General features: G+C 60.6%; 1 protein-coding gene across 1 annotated transcript in view; it reads left to right on the top strand.

The window, feature by feature from the left end:
- The window catches only part of NRBP2 (nuclear receptor binding protein 2), a 28084-nt gene extending 9718 nt beyond the window's left edge, over window positions 1-18366 (top strand). The window contains exons 2-18 of the mRNA XM_074898254.1: window positions 4271-4393; window positions 4665-4766; window positions 4992-5081; window positions 5945-5985; window positions 6061-6155; window positions 6888-6911; window positions 7176-7259; window positions 7838-7893; window positions 8487-8582; window positions 10139-10271; window positions 10444-10546; window positions 10956-11006; window positions 11279-11414; window positions 14403-14456; window positions 14905-14968; window positions 15944-15999; window positions 17711-18366. Coding sequence (XP_074754355.1) covers window positions 4271-4393; window positions 4665-4766; window positions 4992-5081; window positions 5945-5985; window positions 6061-6155; window positions 6888-6911; window positions 7176-7259; window positions 7838-7893; window positions 8487-8582; window positions 10139-10271; window positions 10444-10546; window positions 10956-11006; window positions 11279-11414; window positions 14403-14456; window positions 14905-14968; window positions 15944-15999; window positions 17711-17779 — 1377 coding nt within the window. The 3' untranslated portion in view covers window positions 17780-18366. The remainder of the gene's footprint in view (window positions 1-4270; window positions 4394-4664; window positions 4767-4991; window positions 5082-5944; window positions 5986-6060; window positions 6156-6887; window positions 6912-7175; window positions 7260-7837; window positions 7894-8486; window positions 8583-10138; window positions 10272-10443; window positions 10547-10955; window positions 11007-11278; window positions 11415-14402; window positions 14457-14904; window positions 14969-15943; window positions 16000-17710) is intronic.
- The last annotated feature ends 2821 nt before the right edge of the window (window positions 18367-21187 follow it).

Raw genomic sequence — 21187 nt, 5'->3', positions numbered from 1 at the left:
TGCCCCTTTGCTCCAGCTCGTCCCTCCTGGTGTTTTCCCCAGCCAACGGCACAGCCTGCTCTTGCCTCTCCCCAGCAGCCCCCGCCAAGCCGGGCAGAGGGAGCGTTTTCAGTGCCTTTGTCTCATTTCAGAGCGACTTCCAGGTTATCCTTCCTCTGCGCAGGTTTCCAGGCAGGGTCTGTGTGTGCTCTCAGTGGTGCCAGTGGTCCTGGGGAGCCAGGGCTGGTAGCGTGGCCCTGCCGCTGCTTGGCATCACCCCACGCCGAGGGCTGAGGCTTTGCCTGCTCGGCTGCCTTGGAGACAGAGCAGTGAACTTACACCGAACCTTGGAAATGGTTTGGGCAGGAACTGGGTCCCGCGCAGAGGGGCTGCCCTTGGGCTGGAGCCCCGCTGGGTACTTCTGCCTTGGAGAGGCAGGAGGGGAGAGCGGGTGCAGGAGAAACATCTGTGCTGGGGGCTGGAGCACTCCCCTCACCCACAAGCTGTGTGCCCTGTGCCAGGGTCCTGGGCGCAAGGCTGCCAGCAGAGGAGGCCTCTGGGACTGCTCCGTGCTCAGCCTCCCACCCGGGGGGGCACGGGAGGGCAGCGGGGTGTCCCTGCTGAGAGATGGGCCCAGGCGCCATGGCCGTGCCTCCTCCCCATTCTTCTTGAGCGACCCGATAAAGGTAACAACCCACCTTGTCCTTATTTTTTTCTCCAAATCGGGTCTAAATGCTGGTGGAGCAGAAATGCCTGTCCCTGCTCTCCAGCCTCGTGCCCTCCCAAGGCCCCAGGACTATATCACTAAGCCTCTTCCCGTGCTCTGTTTCAGTCCTTGTTGACGTGAAAAGCTCAAAAGGGAGCGATTTATTGTAAGATGCAATCCGATCCTCTGTAAACCTTCGCTTGCTTGTCCCTGGTGATCTCTCCGAGCTGGCCTCAGCTCCTGCCAAGGGCTTTCTGGAAGCAGCCTGAGCCAGGCGTTTGCCCGCCCCGGCTCTGGAGTTTTGCCTGTTCCACGTGATGGGCACCGTTAGCAGCACGTGGAGCTGCGGGCAGAGGCACGGCGTGAGGTAGCCAAGGTGACCTGCGGCCGGTTCCTTTCATCCCCAGGCACCTCTGTGATTATAATGCAGCGTTTATTTATTGATGCAGTCTCGGGGCTCGGCACGCGACGCAGCTGTTCAGTCTCAGTTTTATTGTCATTCAGCCCAAGCCTGAGCACGTCCGCATCTGCACGGGACAGGGGACGTTTCCCTGATGCTCCTCACCATGTCCCAGCGCCTCCCAGATCCCAACAGATCTACCACCAGAGCCTTCAGCACCGGGAGGCCCCGTCGGGCTGGGGGAGCCAGGAGGCTGTGGTAGAGGGACAACCCTGGGCGCTGCTGCGGGTCGCTCTGCGCGGCTGTTCCTGCCTCAGGTCCCGGCAGGCGGGAGGCGGCTTCTCCAACCGGGGCTGCAGTGCAGCCGGGCGAGGGGACGGGGGGCGCAGTGGCCCTGCGGGTTGGCTCCGGCTGTCGGCTCCGTGTCTGCATGCAGGAGCGCTGTGGCCCCGTGACGAGGCAGACGGGGAGGTGGCACCTGAGGGTTTCAGACCTGGCTGTGCCTTCGAGCTGGAGGTCAGCACCCTCCGTGTGGAGCTCCCTTGCTCCCGCGTGTCCTTGTGGCAACCGAAGGGCTGTTTGGGTCCGTGCTCCCCACGTGACTCCTTGTTCTTGGCCTTGTGGCCACTCACTGGTTTCAGGACAGGACTTTTCTCAAGACTGTGAGCTGATTTTCCAGGGGCATTTTTGGGGAGAGCTGGAAGAGCAGCTTCACAGAGCACTCTCCTTCCCGGCACAGCCTCCACCGAGACCTGCCCAGCCTGGCACCAGCTCCTGCAGAGGCTGTTTGATCCCCCCGGGCCAGGCAGTCCCTCTTGTAAAGAAGAAATCCTTCCTCAGAGCCAGCCTGACCCTGCCCTGGGCAGCTTGAGGCCATTCCCTCGGGGCCTGGCGCTGGGGCCTTGGCTCCAGAGACTCATCCCCCCTCTCTGCCCCCTCCTGGCAGGGAGTTGCAGAGGGCCAGGAGGTCTCCCCTCAGCCTCCTCTGCTCCAGACTGAACCCCCCCAGTTCCCCCAGCCGCTCCCCAGCAGACCTGTGCTCCAGACCCTGCCCCAGCTCCGTTGCCCTTCTCTGGCCACGCTCGAGTCATTCAATGGCCTTTTTGGGGTGAGGGGCCCAGAACTGAACCCACTCAGCGAGGGGCGGCCTCCCCAGTGCCGAGCCCAGGGCTCAGATCCCTTCCCTGTCCCTGCTGGCCACGCCAGTGCTGACACAAGCCAGGATGCCGTTGCCCTCCTTGGCCCCCTGGGCACACTCTGGCTCCTGTCCAGCCAGCTGTCGATCAGCACCCCCAGTCCCCTCCTCTCACCCTCTGCCCGCAGCATCAGGCTCTCTGAAAGGGCCACGGCTCGGGGTTCACAGCGCTGGCATGCCGGCCCCGCTGCAGTGGGTGCGGGTGAGGGCTGAGCCGTCTCCCCGCCGGCCCCCGGCAGCGGCCGCCCTGGCAGCGCCCTGGCTGTGCCTGCACTGGGAGCACTGGGAGGCTGCTGGGGCTCGCTGGAAGGCTGCGGTCAGCAAGGCCAGCTGGCCACGTCGCTGGCTGGCCGTGCCGGGCTTTGTGCAGAGCACGTGGAGCCTGTGAGCAGGGGGAACAAGGAACAGAGGTGCTTTGTGTGTCCGCAGCAGGAACTGGGCCACGAGCTGCCCGTCCGTGGCCTGTAACGAGCTGGGGGTGCTGCGTGCCTGCGCCTGCGCCCACAGCTGCCCCGCGCCGCAGCAGGACGCTGCCCGCAGGCCCCTGGCAGCCCCGGAACAATCCCCCTGTTCATCTGCTGCCGGCAGCTCTGGGCAGCCTCTGCCCACGCTGCCAGCGCTGGCGGGGGGCAGCGTGGGGCGGGGGTCTCTGTGCTGTTGAGCCCTATCAGAGCTGGGGGCCTTTGGGGCAGGTTTCACCCGGGCCGGGGCCGGGACCCGGCGGTGCTGGCTGGGCACTGCGCTGCTGCCCTCGAGGCGGGACTGGCAGAGACCCACCGCAGGGTCGGGGCTGCCGTGGCGGGGGCTGTGCTGCATGTGGTGTCTGCAGAGCTGCTCTCGGGGGGTCCTGGGGTGCAGCTCCGTGACCTCGGGAGATGGAACTCATCAGACAGACACCGGGGCATCAGGGGTTGCCCCCCTGTCTCTGGCTTTGGTTTGTCTGGACCTTCTAATTTGTGCTGTCCAACGTGAGTGTGACCATCAGCCAACAGCCCCGCGTCCCAGTGCAGAGCAGCGACGAGCGGCATCCTCAGGGGTCAGGACTGGGACCAGTTTAACACCTTTGCTGGGGACACGGACAGTGGGATGGAGCCCCCTCAGCACGTTCCCCCCGACACCGAGCTGTGTGCGGGGACGCGCTGAGGGAAGGATCCAGCCAGAGGGACCTGGGCAGGCTGGGGAGGGGGGACGGGCCGACCTCAGGGAGTTCAGCGAGGCCAAGGGCAAGGTCCTGCCCACGGGCCGGGGCAATCCCCAGCACAAACCCAGGCTGGGCCAGGAGGGGATGGAGAGCAGCCCCCAGGAGAAGGACTTGGGGGGCTGGGGGGTGGAAAACGGCCTGTGAGCCACCAACGGGCACTGGCAGCCCAGAAAGGCCCCGTGTGCTGGGCTGCACCCAGAGCAGGGTGGGCACAGGGCGAGGGGGGGATTCTCCCCCTCTGCTCCGCTCTGGGAGACCCCCCTGCAGGGCTGGGTCCAGCTCTGGGGGCACCAACATAAGGACAAGGGATGATGGGTTTAAGCTGACAGAGGGCAGATTTAGATTAGCTATAAGGGAGAAATTCTCCCCTGTGAGGGGGGTGAGGCCCTGGCACAGGCTGCCCAGAGCAGCTGTGGCTGCCCCCTCCCTGGAAGGGTTCAAGGCCAGGTTGGACGGGGCTTTGGGCAACCTGGGCTGGTGGAAGGTGGCCCTGCCCGGGGCAGGGGGTGGCACTGGATGGGCTCTAAGGTCCCTCCCAACCCACACCAGTCCATGTTCAGCTACAGGGTGTGATGCTCCCCCACGGCTGCTGGGAATTGGGGTCCACTTGGGGGTCCCCGTCCACGCGGGCTGGGGCTTTGCTGCACTGCCCAATTCCTGGGCAGGGCCGTGGTGGCCGCAGTTCTCCGCGGGGGCTGCAGCGGAGACGACCCACGCGCGGGCAGTACCTTCCCGTGGCGGGGCCGGGAGCCGTGGGCAGCACTGTCTGACCCCGTCCTGGCCTGGCAGGTGAATCAGGGGAACATGCCGGGCATCCAGAGCACCTTCCTTGCCATGGACACTGAGGAGGGCGTGGAGGTGGTGTGGAACGAGCTGCTCTTCACTGACAAGAAGGCCTTTAAAGCCCATGAGGTGAGCTCTGGGGGCACAGACCACAGCTGCACTCCCCGGGTCCCCGCTGCTGGTGCACACCCCGGCCCATTGGCAGGGCTAATCCCAGCCCGCCGTGCTTTCCCTTGGCTTCCCTCTCAAAAGCAGCTCCAGTTGTCCTCTGTGCCCCGCAAACGGCTTTTCCTGTGAGCAGGGGCATAGCCTCCTCCCCAGCCCCCGGCTCCTCTGCTCCCGGCAGTGTCCCGCAGTGTCCCAGGAGCTGCCACCCCACCTGTCCTTCCTCTGCCCGCAGGAGAAAATCAAGACCATGTTTGAGCAGCTGGTGCTGGTGGATCACCCCAACATCGTCAAGCTTCACAAATACTGGCTGGACGTGAAAGACCTGAAGGCACGGGTAGGGAGGTCTCAGCAAGGTGAAGCGTCCAGGGGATCTCTGGGCAGCGGGGGGATGCCGGTGGGGGTCAGGAGTGGACCCCAGCGCTGCTCCTCACGCCGCTCCCCAGGACTCCCCTTCCCTCCCCGGGACACCCTTCCCTCCCCAGGCCGCTCTCAGCTGCGGGCTGTGCACGGAGCGGGCAGTGCAGGGAGGGGGGAAGCTGACACCTCTCTTCCCTGCCAGGTCATCTTCATCACAGAATACGTGTCTTCAGGGAGCCTGAAGCAGTTCCTGAAGAAAACCAAGAAAAACCACAAGGCCATGAATGCCAGGGTGGGTTCCCCGGGGGCATGCGCGGGTGAAGCGAGGGGTTCTCTGTCTGCGAGCACAGAGAGGGTCTCTGGTCCCGGAGCACACGGGCACCGCTGCTCCCGTTACCCAGGAACTCCGCTGAGGGAGATGGTGTCTGGGTGAGGGCTGGAGCAAGAGCAGAACCTCCCCAGGACAGCCCAGGACGGATCCTGCTGGCGGGATCTGACCCCGAGGGGGGAACTCGCTGGAAGCGGCTGCAGTGAGGCGAGGCTGCACGATGCCGACTGCTCCCGGGGCTGCATCGTGCTACGGGGGGCTGGCACCCCCACCACCCTCCGCCAGGGACAGTGGGCTTGTGGCCAGGCTACTGCTGGCACCTGCAAACCCACCCAGTATGGGTCTGACTCATGGTTTTGCAGGCAGAACTCACTGGCTGTGACTGAGGAGCTGCGTGGCCATGCTGGGGGCCCCATGCTTGACCTTGCAAGCCCTGCCCTGAAGTCTGAGCTCAGTGTCACAGCAGCACAGTTAGGCCCTCCTAGAGCTGAGCCTCCCTGTGGCTGTGTCCAGAGAGAACCATGCTGATGGGCCCCACAACCACCGCTGGCTCTGCCCCCGCGGCGATGTGCCCGTCGCTGCTGCTCCCGGGGTTCTGGGGCTCAGGAGAGCCCTGGTGAGGGCGAGCTCCCAGCTCTGACGGCGTCCCCTGAACAGGGATGGAAAGGGCACTGCTGTGGCCGGCACAGCGTGTGGCTCAGCTTTGAGTGAGGCTCTGCAGGGCTGGTGGGGGGCAGGTTCCCAGGCCACGGGGTCATGGGTGGGAGTGACCCGGTCCGGCTGCGGCGGGCGCCTCGTCTGATGGCGAGCTCTGCTCTCTGCTCTAGGCCTGGAAGCGCTGGTGCACTCAGATCCTCTCTGCTCTCAGGTGAGCTCCCGGCGCTTGCGCCACGCGCGGCTCCTGGGCTGGGCTCGTGCTCAGGGCAGGTTTGTGCCTCCCCAGCTTCCTGCACTCCTGCGAGCCGCCCATCATCCACGGCAACCTGACCAGCGACACCATCTTCATCCAGCACAACGGGCTCATAAAGATCGGCTCAGGTAGGAACCTGCTGCTCCGCTCCGAGTGGAGCCAGGAGAGTCAGCAGGAGGGGGCTGCCCGCCCAGGGACATCCCGGGTGGTGCGGGGTGGCGTGACGAGGGGGTTTGGCTGGGTGGGAGAGGTGAGGGCTCAGTGTGGCTCAGGGGATCACCTGGGCTGGGCTTGGAGAGAGAGATCTGGAGGGGCTGGAGCGAGGGCAGAGGAGGGCAACGAGGCTGGGGAAGGGCTGGAGAATCAATCCTGTGAGGAGGCAGGGCAGGAGCTGGGAGTGTTGAGTGTGAGGAGGAGGAGGCTGAGGGGAGCCCTCATCCCTCTCTGCAGCTCCTGCCAGGACATTGCAGAGAGGCTGGGGCTGGGCTCTGCTCCCAGGGGATCAGGGACAGGACAAGAGGGAACGGCTGGAAACTGCCACAGGGGAGGCTCAGGCTGGGCAGGAGGAGAAAATGTTTCCCAGCAAGAGTGGTCCGAGAGTGGAAGAGGCTGCCCAGGGAGGGGGGAGTCCCCATCCCTGGGGGGGTTTCAGGGCCGTTGGGATGAGCTGTGGGGGATGTGGGGTAGGGGAGAACTTTGTAGAGTCGGGCTGAGGGTTGGACTCGATGATCCCGAGGGGCTTTTCCAACCTGAAGGATTCTTTGATTCTGTGATTCTATGGAGTTACCTTCTCTTCTCTTTGCTCCCTCGGACCTGTGCCCCCCCCACCTGGCCGCTCCCGGCTCGGCGCTGACCCACAGTCTGGCACAGGGTGTTTGCCAACGGTGAGTGTCCCTCTGCCACTTCTCCCCTCCCTGGGCTGAAGTTCCTCCCCCACAGGCCCAGAGGAGCAGCCCTGGGCCCTTCGGGGAGCTGCTGCTCCTCTGGGGGGAGCCAGGGGGTGTCCTGGGGGAGGGGGTGCCCCTCGGGTGGCCTCATGGGCAGGAGTGCAGGCAGGGGGGATCCCTTGGAGCCCCATCTGTGCTCGCAGCCCTGGGGAGGTGCCTCCGAGGAGCCGTGGCACAGAACGTTTCTCTCTTTCGACGCAGCCCTCCCGGACGACCTGCGGAGCCCCATCAGGATTGAGAGGGAAGAGCTCCGCAACCTGCATTTCTTCCCGCCGGAGTACGGCCGTGAGTGCGGGGCGTGGGGGTCCCAGGGGGTGCCGGGGGGGCGCGGGGGGGCCCTGCGCCAGGCGTGGGCGCAGCCTGCACAGAATTACTCAGTGCCTTCGCAAGTAAAGCTGCTGGCTGTGATTCACAGGAGATCATGTGATAGTGAGGGACTGTGTGATAACGTTGTGGGTAAAATTGTGTGGATTAGTGCAGAGCTGGGCACGTGGGAAAAACAGCCATGCCTGATGCGGGGGGGGCTGCGTTAGCAGGAGATCTCGACCTGACCACAGGTGGCTCTGGGAACGTCAGCTTGCGGCTCAGAAACGCTCAAAAGCACGTAAAATGCTGCAATGATTAGGGAAAAGGGAGCAAAGAGTCTTTGCGCCATGTGACAACTCGTGATGTGACCCCCACCTTGAATACTTTTGAGCAAATTTGAGGGGAATAAGCAGGGAAGGTTTGCACAGGGAACTGGGAGGAAATGTGCGCTGGGGGGGGAAGGCGGTGTGGGCAGGGGTGGGCAGGGGTGAGGCAGAGTGCAGGGCGGGCGGGTTCTGGTGCCTCTGCCCTGACGCGGTTCCGGCCCGGTCTTGCAGAAAAGGCTGACGGGACTGCCGTGGACATCTTCTCCTTCGGGATGTGCGCGCTGGAGGTACGGAGCAGGGCGGCGGCAGTGCCCGGGACCCTGCTGTCACCCCCGGGCACGGGGCAGGATGGGGATAGTGGGGGCCTGGGGGCTTCCCCAGGAGCCTCCCTGCCCCCTTCCAAACCTGTGAGCTGGGGGCCCCGTGCAGCCATGGAGACACCACTGCTGGGGTCAGCAGAACGTTTCCTGCTGCCGCTGCCCACCCTGCCCCGGGTGCAGCAACAGGCTTAGCTCACCTCTGTGCTGGGCTGGTGCCTCCTCTTCCTCCTGGGCTGTGACGGCCCTGGGCAGGGAGGGCACAGCGGGCAGGGACAGGCCATGCTGCTCCGAGGGGCTGTGCCCAGGCAGACCGTGGGGCTGGTGCTGCCTGCGTTGTCCCCCAGTCTGCACAGAGCCTCCCGTGCCTGCCCCGCCGGGAACCCACCGATGCTGCGGTGGGCCCCGAGGGCAGGGACACGGCGCTGGGGAGCTCTGGGGAGCCCTGGAGAGCCACAGCCCAGCCGAGCTCCACGCTGGGGCAGGGGATGTCCCTTTGGGAAGCTCAAGAACCGACCCAAGGCTCGGCCACGTGCACCCGCGGCCGGTTCCTCCTTCCCCAGATGGCAGTGCTGGAGATCCAGACCAATGGGGACACGCGGGTCTCGGAGGAGGCGATCGTGCGGGCGCGGCATTCGCTGGACGATCCCAACATGCGGGTGAGTGCAGCCGGCTGGGCCTCGGGGACCCACCTGCGGGGCAGGCGTCCCTCCTGGGGTGTAAATCTCCCCGGGAGCATCCCTCCCCTCGGCTGGTGTCTGCGACATCAGGCAGCCCGGCCGTGCTGGGGGGTTAGACCAGTAAAAGGGGAACAGGGACAAGGACCCGCTGCAAACTCAAGGGCAGCCAGATCTGCTGGGTGAAAGGTACGGGGATCCTCGCCCTCCTAGCTGGTCCCCACACCCATTTCCTAGTCCTACCAGTACTAAGGGTGAGTGTGAGTTCCCAGGAGGTGCCCGTGCACACACGTGTGCGCACACACATGCACACACACACACTCCGTACAGGCGTGGCCACTGCAGGCAGCTCAGCACGGACCGGGGGTGCCACGTCCATGGGCACAGAAGCACCAACCACCAGATCCTGCTCTTTAGCGTCGATGCTCAGGGCAATCCCCCTCACAGGCCACTGGTGTCTGGCTCCATCCCACGAGTCTCCCTGTTACGGATCAGACTCACGGTCCGTCTGGTATCTCCGCCCCCTCCTTGAGCTTTCATCTCACTGGCTTGCCCAGCTTGATGTTTGCCAGGGGACCACACATGCCCACAGGGAACAGAGAACAAATTTGTGTTGTAAATACTTAGGAAGAGAGATTAATAAAACAGGACAGACTGAGGTGATCAGGGGCAGGGCTCAGGCAGGCAGCAGAGTGCTGCCGGGCAGCCGGCACCTTTTATCCCCCTCCATTTTCCTCCCCCTCAACCCCTCCCTCTTCCTTTGGCCAGTCTCCACAACATCCCATAATAAGTTTGTACACTCCCCAGATTCTCCCGTTTGATCTCAGAACTCCCTCAGGCATCCCACAGTAAATCCTACCCCCTTCGATGTAACAGTGCCCTTCTTTGCCTGGTGTCCCAGAGGGTCCCTTCCGCGGGGCCGGGCACGCGCCATGGCCGCTCACCTCCGGGCAGCTGGTGGGCAGCAGGCGGGCAGGGGGTGCCCGCCCAGACACCCTTCTGGTTGTTTTTTGGTCTCTGTGGCTGTTCTGAACAGCTGTAGCCAGATACCTGTACAGGAACTGCACGGGGCAGGTCAGGGCTGGCCCCAGGCCAGAGCAGAGAGGGGAGGCTCGTTCTCTCCGTGCTAGAAACGGGCAGATGTGTCCCTGCTCTCCCGAATCCTTCCCGCTGCCTCAGGACACCCTTTCTCTGGCCCTACCCCGCCTCTCCCGGTGGGCTGCTGCCCTGCCAGCCGGTCCTGCCAGATACACCCCTGCCTGTCCTCCTCCCGGCCCTTCGCTGGCTTTGCACCCCCTCCCTGGAGCGGAGCGCAGGGGGGGAGGTGGTGCTGTGGTTGGACTCTTGGCAGGTGCCCAGCGGGATGCTGCCCTGCTGCCTGCGCAGCGCTGCCCACCCTGCCCTGCCCACCCTGCCCTGCCCTGGCTCTGCCCACCCCTCAGATCTGCTTCCCGGGAAACGCCGGGGCTGGCGGCGGTGGGGATGGGCGAGGGAACGTCCGGCCTTGCCTCCAGTTTACGCTTTGCTTTGACCCTCAGGAGTTCATTCTGTCGTGCCTGACCCTCAACCCAGACAAGCGGCCGACAGCGAACAACCTGCTCTTCCACCGGGTGCTCTTTGAGGTGCATTCCCTGAAGCTGCTGGCAGCGCACTGCTTCATCAACAACCAGTGTGAGTGACCGCGCGGCCCCCGCCCCGCTGCAGCTCCTGCTGCTGCCCCAGCAGGGCTGGGGGCGAGGGGCAGCCCGGGGAGGTCACGGCTCACCGACCTGCCCGCGGGTCTGTGCTGTGGTGTCATGCTGCGGGACTGCCCGGCTGACGGCCCTGTCTGCCCTCGCCCCAGATCTGATGCCAGAGAATGTGGTGGAGGAGAAGATAAAGGAACTGGACCTGAACATGGTGATGGCCGAGATCCGGAGGGAGGGTCGGCCCGGAGCCCAGTGGAGGTGAGGAGGAGTGGGGAGGCTTCAGAGCAGCCGTAGCCGCGAGCCCAGGACCTGCATCCAGCCTGGCGATCCTGCGGTGATGGCAGAGCAGTCACAGGGTCACAGAGTCACAGAATCCTTCAGGCTGGAAAAGCCCCTCGGGGTCATCGAGTCCAACCCTCAGCCCGACTCTACAAAGTTCTCCCCTACCCCACATCCCCCACAGCTCATCCCAACGGCCCTGAAACCCCCCCAGGGATGGGGACTCCCCCCTCCCTGGGCAGCCTCTTCCACTCTCTGACCACTCTTGCTGGGAAACATTTTCTCCTCCTGCCCAGCCTGAGCCTCCAGTTTAAAGCCACTGAAGTCCTCCGCACCGCTCTTCTCTCCTGCCTCCCCCAGTAATTGCCCCGTTCTGCTTCTCTCCCAGGTACTCGGAGGTCTCCTTCCTTGAACTCGACAAATTCTTAGAAGACGTCAGGTGGGTGGAGGGTGCTGCTGCCCAACCTGCACTGTGTCTGCCCCCTCCCTCGGCTCCCGGGCCGGGGCCCGCGCTGCAGCTCTCGGTGTGTGTGACCCCCCCGTGCCCCCCTCCCCGGGGCCAGCAGAGCTGGGCTGCAGCACCAGGGTGCGGGGGGCTCTGTGGCCACACTGCCAGCCCCGCCATGCCGCGGGGCAGGTCCCTGCTCTGGGCCCCCGCAGCAGACCCGTGCCAGGGCTCAGCTGTTTGACCTCCCTCTGTGTCGGTACCAGGAACGGGATCTACCCCCTGATGAACTTCGCTGTCTCCAGACCCCACGCCCTCCCGCGGGTGCTCTCCCAGCCCCAGGAGGACCCTCAGAAAGCCAAGACTCCCACCCCAGAGCCCTTCGATGTGGAGACCAGGAAGGTAAGGCCAGATTCAGCCAGGGACAGGCGCTGCCCTGGGCGTGGGTGAAGAGTCTCTGCTCCCGACCCCGCGCTGCGGGAGCGCCTCTGCCCTCCGCCGTGCCGGGCTCAGAGCTCTTCTCCTCGCTGCGCCGCCTGCCCCCGGCCCGCGACAGTCCCTCTGGCTGGGGCTAGCGGGGTCCGTTTCACCCGAGGCCTCTGGAGCAGCCCCTTGCCTCTGATCCTTCGGCCCTGCCTCCCGCCTCGCACCGGCTCTGGGGCGCGTTCCGTGCCTCCTTGCTGGGGGGGTGTTTGCAATCCCGCCGCCGGATCCTGGCGCTGCGGTGGGAGCTGAGGCGCCGGCCCAGCTCAGGCCCCGTCCTGCCGGGCGCTGCGCGGGCGGGACTGCGCGTCCCCGCACCGAGTTGTGGCAGGAAGGCGAGGGCAGGGGGCTGTGGGCCCCGCGGGGAGCGGCAGGGCTGCCGGGCTGGGCGGGCAGGGAGGGACCGACACAGGGCGAGGGCGTTTGAACAGAAGTGGGGCCTTCCTAGCCCACGGCGTAACCTTCGCTGAACGAGCGGTTCCCAGCTGCAGCGTCACCCCTCCCAAGGCCAGGCCGGCTGCCGCCACGTCCCCACAGAGCCTGATAGCCCTGCTCCCTCCTCAGAGGGCACCACTCCAGCCCAGGATCATTTTGATGGCCCTCCACTGAACTTGCTCCAGTTCATCAATGTCTGTCTTGTTTTGGGGGACCAAAATTAGATACAGTTGGATCCAAACTCCTGGATGTAGTTTAATAAGTGCCGACTAGAGGGGAATAATTATTTCCCTCAATCTCCTGGCTGTGCCCCAGGACGCTGTTGGCCTTCCTTGGTGCCAGGGCACGTTGCAGCTCATGTCCTGCCTGCTGCCCACCCTGACCCCAGAGTCCCTCCAGCAGCGCCAGCAAAGCCTTCCTGCCAGCCAGGCCACCCCCGGCCACGTCCTTGCCAGGGATCGTTCCTTCCCGGGGGCAGGAGCTGGCGTTTGTCCTTTGCTGACACACACATACGGGGAGATGAGGCTGTTGGCCGCCGTCACCGTGTGCGGCTCAGGCACGGCGCTTCTTCCAGCTCCTGTCCCTGAACCGCCGGCCACCCTGAGAGCAGCCAGGAGCTTCAGAGAGAGAGGGCTCTTCTGAAAAACCCCCGTGGGACCCGTGATTCCCCTGGGGTGACACTTCTAGTCACTCACTGGTCACCCGCGGCACTGTCTACGTGTTGCCATGGATGACAGGAATGCAGTTTCGTACTTGATGTTAAAAATACTATGTAAGGCCAAACCTGCTTCTTATTCCTGCAAGATGCTGTGGAATGCCTCTCTTCAGAAAGTGCACCAGCAGTGGTTTCTTCCTGTCTGTCTGAGGAGCAGCTTTCAGGGCACTTAGTTTATGCTTTATTCATAGTGCTCGGTGCTTATTTTTAGTGCGAGCGCTGTGGTGATCGATCAGACACGTTAGAGGAATGTAAATGCAAACCTACACACTTACGGCTTTTCGGCTCCTTGCATCCGTTACACGCTGCTTCTTCACCTCATGCTCCAAGGGGAGTTTGGCGAGTGCACTGTCTGACCAGTGTGTTCAACTGGGTTTTACCCAATTTGACAAAGGACTGGTAATCTCAGAAGCACCGAGTTTCTGCAGATTTCAGGAAAACTTTCAGCTGGACAAACCTGCAAGTCCCAGTTGAGCGTAGTTACAGTGCAGAGTTCTGGGAGGCACTGGAATATGGATGCTGGATGGATCCAAGGAATATTTTTTCATGGTGAGGATGGTTAAACAGCAGACCAGGGGCGAAGAGAGGCTGTGGGAGCTCCGTGGAGGTTTTCAAAACCCAGCTGGGCAGAGCCCTAAACAACCTGCTCCAAATTCAGTGCTTGGACTAGAGACCTCTGGATGTCCCGTCCCACCGAAGTGACTCTGATCTCAGGCGGCAGGTTGAGGTGGCAGGGAGCGGGGGGTAATGATCCACTCAGACATAACCAGCCTTGTCCCTGATGGTGCCTGCGAGAGGCTGCCCAGCTCAGAGTGCTCCGAGGGAAGGAGCACCCGCCCGGAGCGTGGCCACGCCGGTCACCTCACCCTGGAGGAACGGGTGCCTGGGGATGGTAATGGCCAGAGGACAGCAGAGCTCAGTGCCCAGGGATGTTGTCACAGGGAGGAGCTGCAGTGGAGGGCACAGGGTCAGGGGAAGGAACAAGCATGTAACTCGCCTCTGAGCATAAGCTTGAAATCGAGGAATAAAACCCCGCATGGAGGGGGATGTTGATTCCTCGCTTGGTTTCCTGCTGTTTGAGCTGCCCGACTGCGGCTTGCTCTGGCCTTCCTCTGCCCAGACAACGGGACTCTTGGTGTGAACCATTTTCACAGGAACTTGAAGCTGACATAGTGAAGCTTGAAGTTGACCTGACTTGAAGCTGACCCAGTTCCTTCATCAAAGGTTGAGAATGACATAGTGATGAAATGCCATTTTCTAACATATCTCATATTCTGCGATGCAACACGTGGAAGAAAATCCATATGTCATTTTAATAATATGCAAGATTTTGGTTTTGCTCTTTTGTCTGGTTTAAGGATTGGTCACCCCATAAGGATGTGAACAAGTACAGTATCAAAACGTAACCAGGAATTTAGGCAGAACTTCAGGGAGAAGCCTACCCCTGGCAAATGGAGCAGAATTCACCCTGGATGTAAAGGTTCTGAGAACTGCACCTCGCACAGGGCTCCCTCCCCCACCTCTGGAGCAGCTGTCAGTGGCCATGGCTCGTGGCTGGATACTGGACTAGATTCACCCTCAGTGCCCCATCCGCACAACTCCGAGAAGTGTGGGAAGAGGTGGAAGGTCTGGCTGGCAGTTGGAATTAGGGGCTTTAAGTAGGAATTTGAAAGTCGTGCTTGGAGAGAAGAAGTAAAGCAGGCCTGGGGGAGCCATGGGGCTGTGTCCAAGCTGACGCTGATTTTGTCCTCTTCTAGGTGGTGCAAATGCAGTGTAACATGGAGCTGAATGAGGACAAGACCCAGTGGCACGTAAGTATTCAGCTCCTGCTCTGCGTGAGGCACTGGGGCAAGACCTGCTCTCTGTGCCCGTCCCTGGCACCCAACCAGGAGGAAGCTTGATCTCAGCTTGTTTGCTGCAGTACCCAAAGGATTTACTCTTGTCCCTTTATAATAAAAGAAGTCTGAGAAGAATGAAGGCACCAGCCCCTCTGGCTGCAGGACAGGAAGGCCTTGGTGTCTTTGGACATCTTTTAACTCTCCTTCTTTCTAGTCAAACAGTTGCAGGTGAGCTGTAACTTGAGAGAACATTCCCCTAAGGCACTCAGACTATCCTGCCAAAGACATCCAGTATCTCAGCAGTTACCAGCATCCTTCCTGCTCACCACTGCCGCAGTTTCTAGTGCTGCTGGGAGAGTCAGCACCTTTCTCTCTTTTGGAGAAAACGGTGTTTGCAAAGAGCTCTCTCTTCTTTCTGCAGCTGACCCTTCTGCTGATCCTGGAGGACAAACTGCATCGACAGCTGAGCTACGACTTGCTGCCCAGTAGGTTCACTTGCAAGTAAATTGCTGTGCGTGAATGCAGAAGTACTGCCTGGTGGCCCTGGTCAGTTTTAGGCTTAGATTGTGTTAGATTGTGTTTAGAGCCAGCTTTTCTTTCCTTCTCGTACTGGGAGAGCAGACTAAACCTAATATCTGTGTAGTACCAGTTCTTGCCCACTCAGACCCTGGGCTTACAGCCTCTGGCACGTGGCAGTAACCTGCACTCTAAAGTGAATGTCGGGAGTCCAGCAAGTGGCCATCCAGGCCCGGCAGCTCACCCTGGGGCACGTGCTGGGCAGTTCCTGGGGTAACACGAGTGGATTCTTCCCTCATCCCCAACCCCAGCAGTACCTGTCAGAGGGGAAGGTGGGCCCTGCTCTGAGGGAGCTCGTGGCTCGGGGGGAGGCTGCTTCTCCCCAGAGGAGCTCCAGCACAGCAGGGTCCTCCCTAAACCATGCAGAAGGCTGCTGGAGGCTGCACGGCCGGAGCCCCTCGGCCACCTTACGGCCAAAACCCAAGCACAGAGCGTGGAAATCAACACCCGGGAGCTGCTGCTTCACCAGCTCCCGGTGCTTTTCTGCCCACAGGTAGTGCGTGGGCTGCCTGTCACGCTGAGCCAAAACGGGGACAAAAAAAATCAGAAAGGGACACATCGCCAAGTCTGTTGTGCTTTGTGTGGTTTGGGACTGGAGCTCATTCCTGCCCCACACCTTTTTGAGTGCCAGTTCACTGCCTGCCTCTGCACTCTGCTTGCCCCAGGATTAATTCATTTAGTGGTTGGACTGGATGATCTTCAAGGTCTTTTCCAATCTGGGATTATGCAATTAGCAGTTACTTAGCCAACCTAAAGTGAACAGTGTGTGCCCCTGAAGCTAAGGAAGCCTGGTGCTGCGGATTGGGAGAGGGGCACCTTCCTGGCAGGGGAGGAACGGAGAGATGCATGAAGGCTCATGTCCTCCCCGCTCCCTGTCTCTGCAGCTGATAACTCCAAGGACCTGGCCATGGAGCTGGTGCACTATGGATTCATCCATGAGGTAAGGCGCCTCACCGCCCCTCGCCCATGCCACCGCAGCCCCAAGTCCCTGTGACGCCTCTTCCCGGGGAGCCATTGCTCCTACGCTCTGTCGGCAGCCGGCGAGCGGTCGCAGGGACAACCCCTTGCAGCGGGTGACGCTTCCTGGTTGTGTCGTTGTTTTTCTCCATCCTTTGCTTGTGCCTGACCCCAGGTCGCTGTTCTGAGGGGACAGGCGTGTTGTGGTGTCAGGGTTAATGGCCCCAACCTCTCAGCAGCACCAAGTGGGAGCCGGGAGTGCCGAGGGGAGGAGGTTGAGGCCACCTCCCATCGCTGCTCCCGCTGCCTGGGCAGATTTCTGCCTGCAGAGGGATGGGCCACCCCAGCACCCGACCTCCGGGCTCTCCCTTCCGCGTTCACAGATGGTCCCAAGAAAGAATTCAGAGCAGCCCGGCCACTCAGGGCATGCAGCAGCGCAGCCTCCAGCAAGGGCAGCACGGAGACAATTAAAAATTTATTTATTTTGTACGAGTTGGGCATTCTGGGGCTGTAGGCAAAGTTTTGGAGAATTCCTCGTTCTAGAGGCTGACATTAGACAAGGAAGGGGTCGCTCAGTGAAGCTGAAAAATGTACACGAGCAAACCTGGAGAAAAGGACATTTAGAGTTTCTTCATCTGAGCACGGTGGCTGCACGGCTCAGCCCTGACACAGCATGATGCTTCCTCCCGCGCGTGTGGCCCCTGGGGCAGCCTCCTGCTGGGGCACAGACCTCACGCAGGTCCATGTCCCACGGGCTGTAAATGACCTTTTTCTTTCTCCTTTTAACACGTCTTCCCCTCTCTAGCACCTTCGGACCGAGGTGCCTTTCCCTCAGGTGCTGTAGCTTCCTTACGCTGTGTTTAGCTGGGGAGTCTGCTGCTTGTTTCTGACGGAAGGACTTGTGTACCCACATGCTCCTCTGGTTCTTCAGCTGTGTGGTTGGTCTAACAAAAGATACTACCTACACCTTACAGATTTTTGTCTTCAAGATCCAAGGGCTTTTTAAAACAAAAGTAGTAATTTAACAAGCAGTAGTGGCAAAGGGGTGCCTCTAAGCACCAAGGAAACAACTGATTCCACATTTTTCATTTGAGTGAGAATTTTGAGCTTGTTTCTGGCAATTCCAAAACCCCTCCATGATACAAGGTGGGGGTATTTTGCATCTTTTACATATCACTGTGTATTTCAGTAATTTCTTAAGGAATAAACATTCTAATTAAGTTAGAAACCACCTACTCCTGAATGTGTCAGAAAAGACATTTCTGCCCAAAATAGTTGTCAGACCAACAAAAAGTGACATTAATTTTTATTGCTGTTAGCAGTGAAGATATTATAAAACACGTGGCCATAGAAAAAAACTCTAGATCCAGTGTTGGTTAGTTAAGTTGAAATTAAATTAAACAAAAGAAGCCAGACCCGTTCGGATTGGACGCTTCAAAGAACTTGCTGCTGTTTTGCCTTTATAGCACACCTGACAGACACAAAAAGGCTCCAATCCTGAGTGGTCGTCGGGGTTATTCAGTAAATACAGTCGTTACTGATGGTGTGTTCTGGATTTGCGTGCGAGTTGTTCCCTTCCCACCTCAAAATTCAGATGTGAAGTCGGTGGCTTGGGATGGAATCTTATAGGGAAGGAGATGCCCGAGGTGGCCGAGCCAAATTGATCCGTTGGCATGTTTTGTCTTTTATTTTAGGACGACTGTGAAAAGCTGGCGAACTTCCTGGAAAATGCCTTCCACAAATACCGGTCTCCTCCCTTGTGAGCGCCCTCGGCGCGGTCTGGGCCGGGAAACGTTCCAGACTGGCAGAGACCATGGGGCTCCTGAGCCCGCTCCCTCCCGCAGGCCCGGCCGAGCCCGCGAGGCCGTCCAGGGGTGCCCAGCTGTGGGGTGAAGAGGCGGCAGCAAGTGGAGGAGTCGCCCACAAACACGAGCAATTCCCCACGCAGCGCGAGGAGTCGGGACCGAGCGGGCACATGCGGTCCGGTCCCCACTCCCGGCCTGAGGGAGGTGTGAGGGGGGGCGCAGGGTAGCACCCCTGCAGCCCCTTCCCCACGGCGTTTGTTGAGATGCAGAGCTGCTTCAAGAATCCCCTAAACTGAAAATTTCTGCCTGGGAATGATAAGCTTTCTTCACTGCAGGTCCCGACGCTATTTTTTCCCCTCTGTGCCAGCTGGTGGGACAGACAGAAGGGAGGGGAGGTGCAGGGTGCGAGAGCTCTGGCGCAGTTCCCGATCTGCCTCATTCCATTCTGTATACCCCGTTTCTCCTGTTTTGTTAAGGTTCCCCCAGCACAGATGAGCCACTGTAATGCCTTGTAATTAGAATCGCACACCTTGGTCTAAGCTGAAGAGAGAGCTTTGTGAGCTGGACTTGATAGGGCATGAGAAGAAATGCCAGAAATCCCAACCCACCAGCTGGGTCCGAACACGTGGATCAGCAGAAAGCTCTCTGGTGCTGAACAGAGCCCTTGCCATTCCCCAGCTTGTCTTATGGCCTTCCAAAATCTCGCAGCATCTTGAGGGGAAAACCCCTGATGTCTTTGCCTCCCCAGTTTCTCCTGTGGTAGTTGGAACTTCCCTCTCTAGCCTGGAGAAAGGGGCAGTCAGTCACCTTAGCTGCTGCGCATGCCAGGCGCGGTTGGCGATGAGCGCACGCAGGGATGGTTTGTGTCGCAGCAGCTGCTCCCTGTGCTGCCCCAGCTGCTCCCCGTGCTGCCCTGGCTGCCCCCTGCACTGCCCCGGCTGCCCCCCACGCTGCTGCCGGTGCCCGTGCAGCTGCCCGCGCCTCGCCGTGCCGCTCCTGCCCCGCTGGGCCGGGTTTGCCGCGCCGCCGCGCTATGCTGAGCCGCCCGCTTGTGCTGTGTTTCCCCGTTGTGCTGTGCTGTGCCCACTTTACAAACTGACAAATCAATAAAGCCTCTGAAAGCAGCTTATCTCATCAGAGCACTCAGCAAACCGCTCGATCACTTCTTAGTCACTCCTGCAGTTAAACTGAACGTGAAATGGCTTCCCTGAGTTCAGCAGATTTAGGCACAGTCAGGCAAATCGGGTAGAGAAGGAATTCAAAGGAGAAACATCACAGCACTGCTTGATTCAGAAATCATTCTTTCTCCAGAACAAGTTTGCACTTGCCTGTGCAAACTGAGAAATTCCTTCATATACCAACTGCCTCATTTACCTGATGAGCTCATTAGCTCTTTTTTAACACATTTCACCCGGCTGAGTTCCCTGTTTGATTTCACACGGTCACAGCTCACCCTGGCCAGTGGATTTCCCTGCTGCTAGCTGTGCTGTGTTTGGCACCGAGGAGTTCATTAACCAGTCATCCCGGGGTGTTTCCAGTACGCCACAGAATCATGGAACAGTCGAGGCTGGACGGGACCACTCAAGATTTCACAGGCCCCTTCCCGCCTCTGCAGCCACCCAGTCCGACCCCCTGCTCTGGCGGGGTCAGCTGGAGCAGCCTGCCCAGGACCGTGTCCTGCAGGTCTGAGTATCTCTGGACACAACCTGTTCCTGTGTTCAACCACTCTCACAGAAAAAAAAAAAAAATGTGTGTTCCTACATTCAGATGGAATTTCCCGTTTTTCTGCCTGTGCCCCCTGCCTCTTGTCACCGGGCACTGCTGAGGAGAGCCTGGTTGCACCTTCCTCACCCTCCCACCAGATGTTTGTGCCCCCTGGCAAGACACCCCCCTGAACCTTCTCCAGGCTGAACAGCCCCAGCTTCCCCAGCCTCTCCTGCGAGGTGCTCCAGCCCCCCAGCATCGTGGTGGCCCTGCGCTGGCCTCGCTCCAGTAAGTCCAGGTCTGTCTCGTCCTGGGGAGCCCAGCCCTGAGTCCAGCACTCCAGATGTGCCCTCACCAGTGCTGAGCAGAAGGAGGATCAGTCCCCTCCGGTGCCTGGCGTGGACCTTTGCCGTGACGGCGGGTTGCTGGCTCCCAGCTCGGTGTCCAGTGGGACACTCGTCCCTCTGCAGGAGCAGCCCTGGGCTGGACTCCTGCCCTCCGCCTGCGAGTCCGCAAGGTGCTGGAGTCCTGGGGTATGGGAAAGAGGTGTCCTCAGGCCCCGATGGTCACACCTCATCGGCTAATTAGGATTGTAATTCCTGCCCACGATTATAGCTGAGGCATCCCAACCTTTTAGGAGAGTATCTCCCCTTACTTTAAAGGCTGCAGTGTGTAGGAATTGCTGTGTCTCAGTCATGATGGTTTCCAGTGATTAACTGCTGTTGCTTAAATTTAGGCTAGAAATAAGGGATGCTGGTTTATGTTCCAATTCATACTGCACCTTTACCTCCTTGACAAGAGAACTTTTACAATGTAAGACTTTCTCATTGTAATGGTAATTAGATGCTAAGTCATCTTTTAACTGCTTCTGATAAGCTTTATTGGCCTGAACTTCCTAAATATTTTATAAAACAGGCTTTCAGAATCTGTAAACTTGTAGGTTTTCTTTAGCCTTGCATCTCCTCTGTAGCAGGGCCGAGAAGCCACAACATTCTCATGCCAGTTTAGTTAATCAAGTGCAAGGTGTAACAGCACATCTCTGTCCTGGTTATCAACATTTTCTCGTTAGAGCAGAACCGCCACCTTGGGGCCTCTGTTTGGGGCCCCATTTCGGAGCAGCACTTCCATCCCTTGTGCCAGGCAGCTGGACCGTGCCTTTAAATTTAGGTGCAAGAGATTGGAGCCACTTGCACAGAAAAAAGAGCAGAAGGGATGGGGGGAGCAGCCAGCCAGGCACCAGGGCAACGTTTCACTTCAGTTCTCAGCGGATGGGCCCTGATCTGCCCCAAGCTGCACGTTCAGCAACGGCCGATCTCCACGGCGGGCGCCGGGGTAAGGGCCCGGGAGGCGGTCTCGGGGCCTCTGGCACGGCACAGCCCGCAGGACGGGCCGGTCTTGCAGCGGCAAGGCCCGAGGGGACTCCGGCCGCAGGTCCCCAGGCCCCGCCCCGGCTGCCGATGGGGACAGCGACCGCGCCGTAGGGGCCGGGCCGGGGCAGCCCGGGACCCGCCGGGGCTTACGCCAAGCCCCGGGGATGGTGCAGAGGCCGCCGGGGCACGGCGGACCCCGCCGCCCCCCAGCTCTCGCGAGACGTGGCCGCCGCGGCTCTCGCGAGACTTCCCGTTTCGCGCGCGCCGCCGAGCTCTCGCGAGAGCCGCGCGC

The sequence above is a fragment of the Athene noctua genome, chromosome 2 (assembly GCF_965140245.1).
Source record: "Athene noctua chromosome 2, bAthNoc1.hap1.1, whole genome shotgun sequence".
Taxonomy (NCBI): Eukaryota; Metazoa; Chordata; class Aves; order Strigiformes; family Strigidae; genus Athene; species Athene noctua.
The sequence above is the reverse complement of the archived record's forward strand: the minus strand, read 5'-3'. Positions and strand labels throughout refer to the sequence as shown.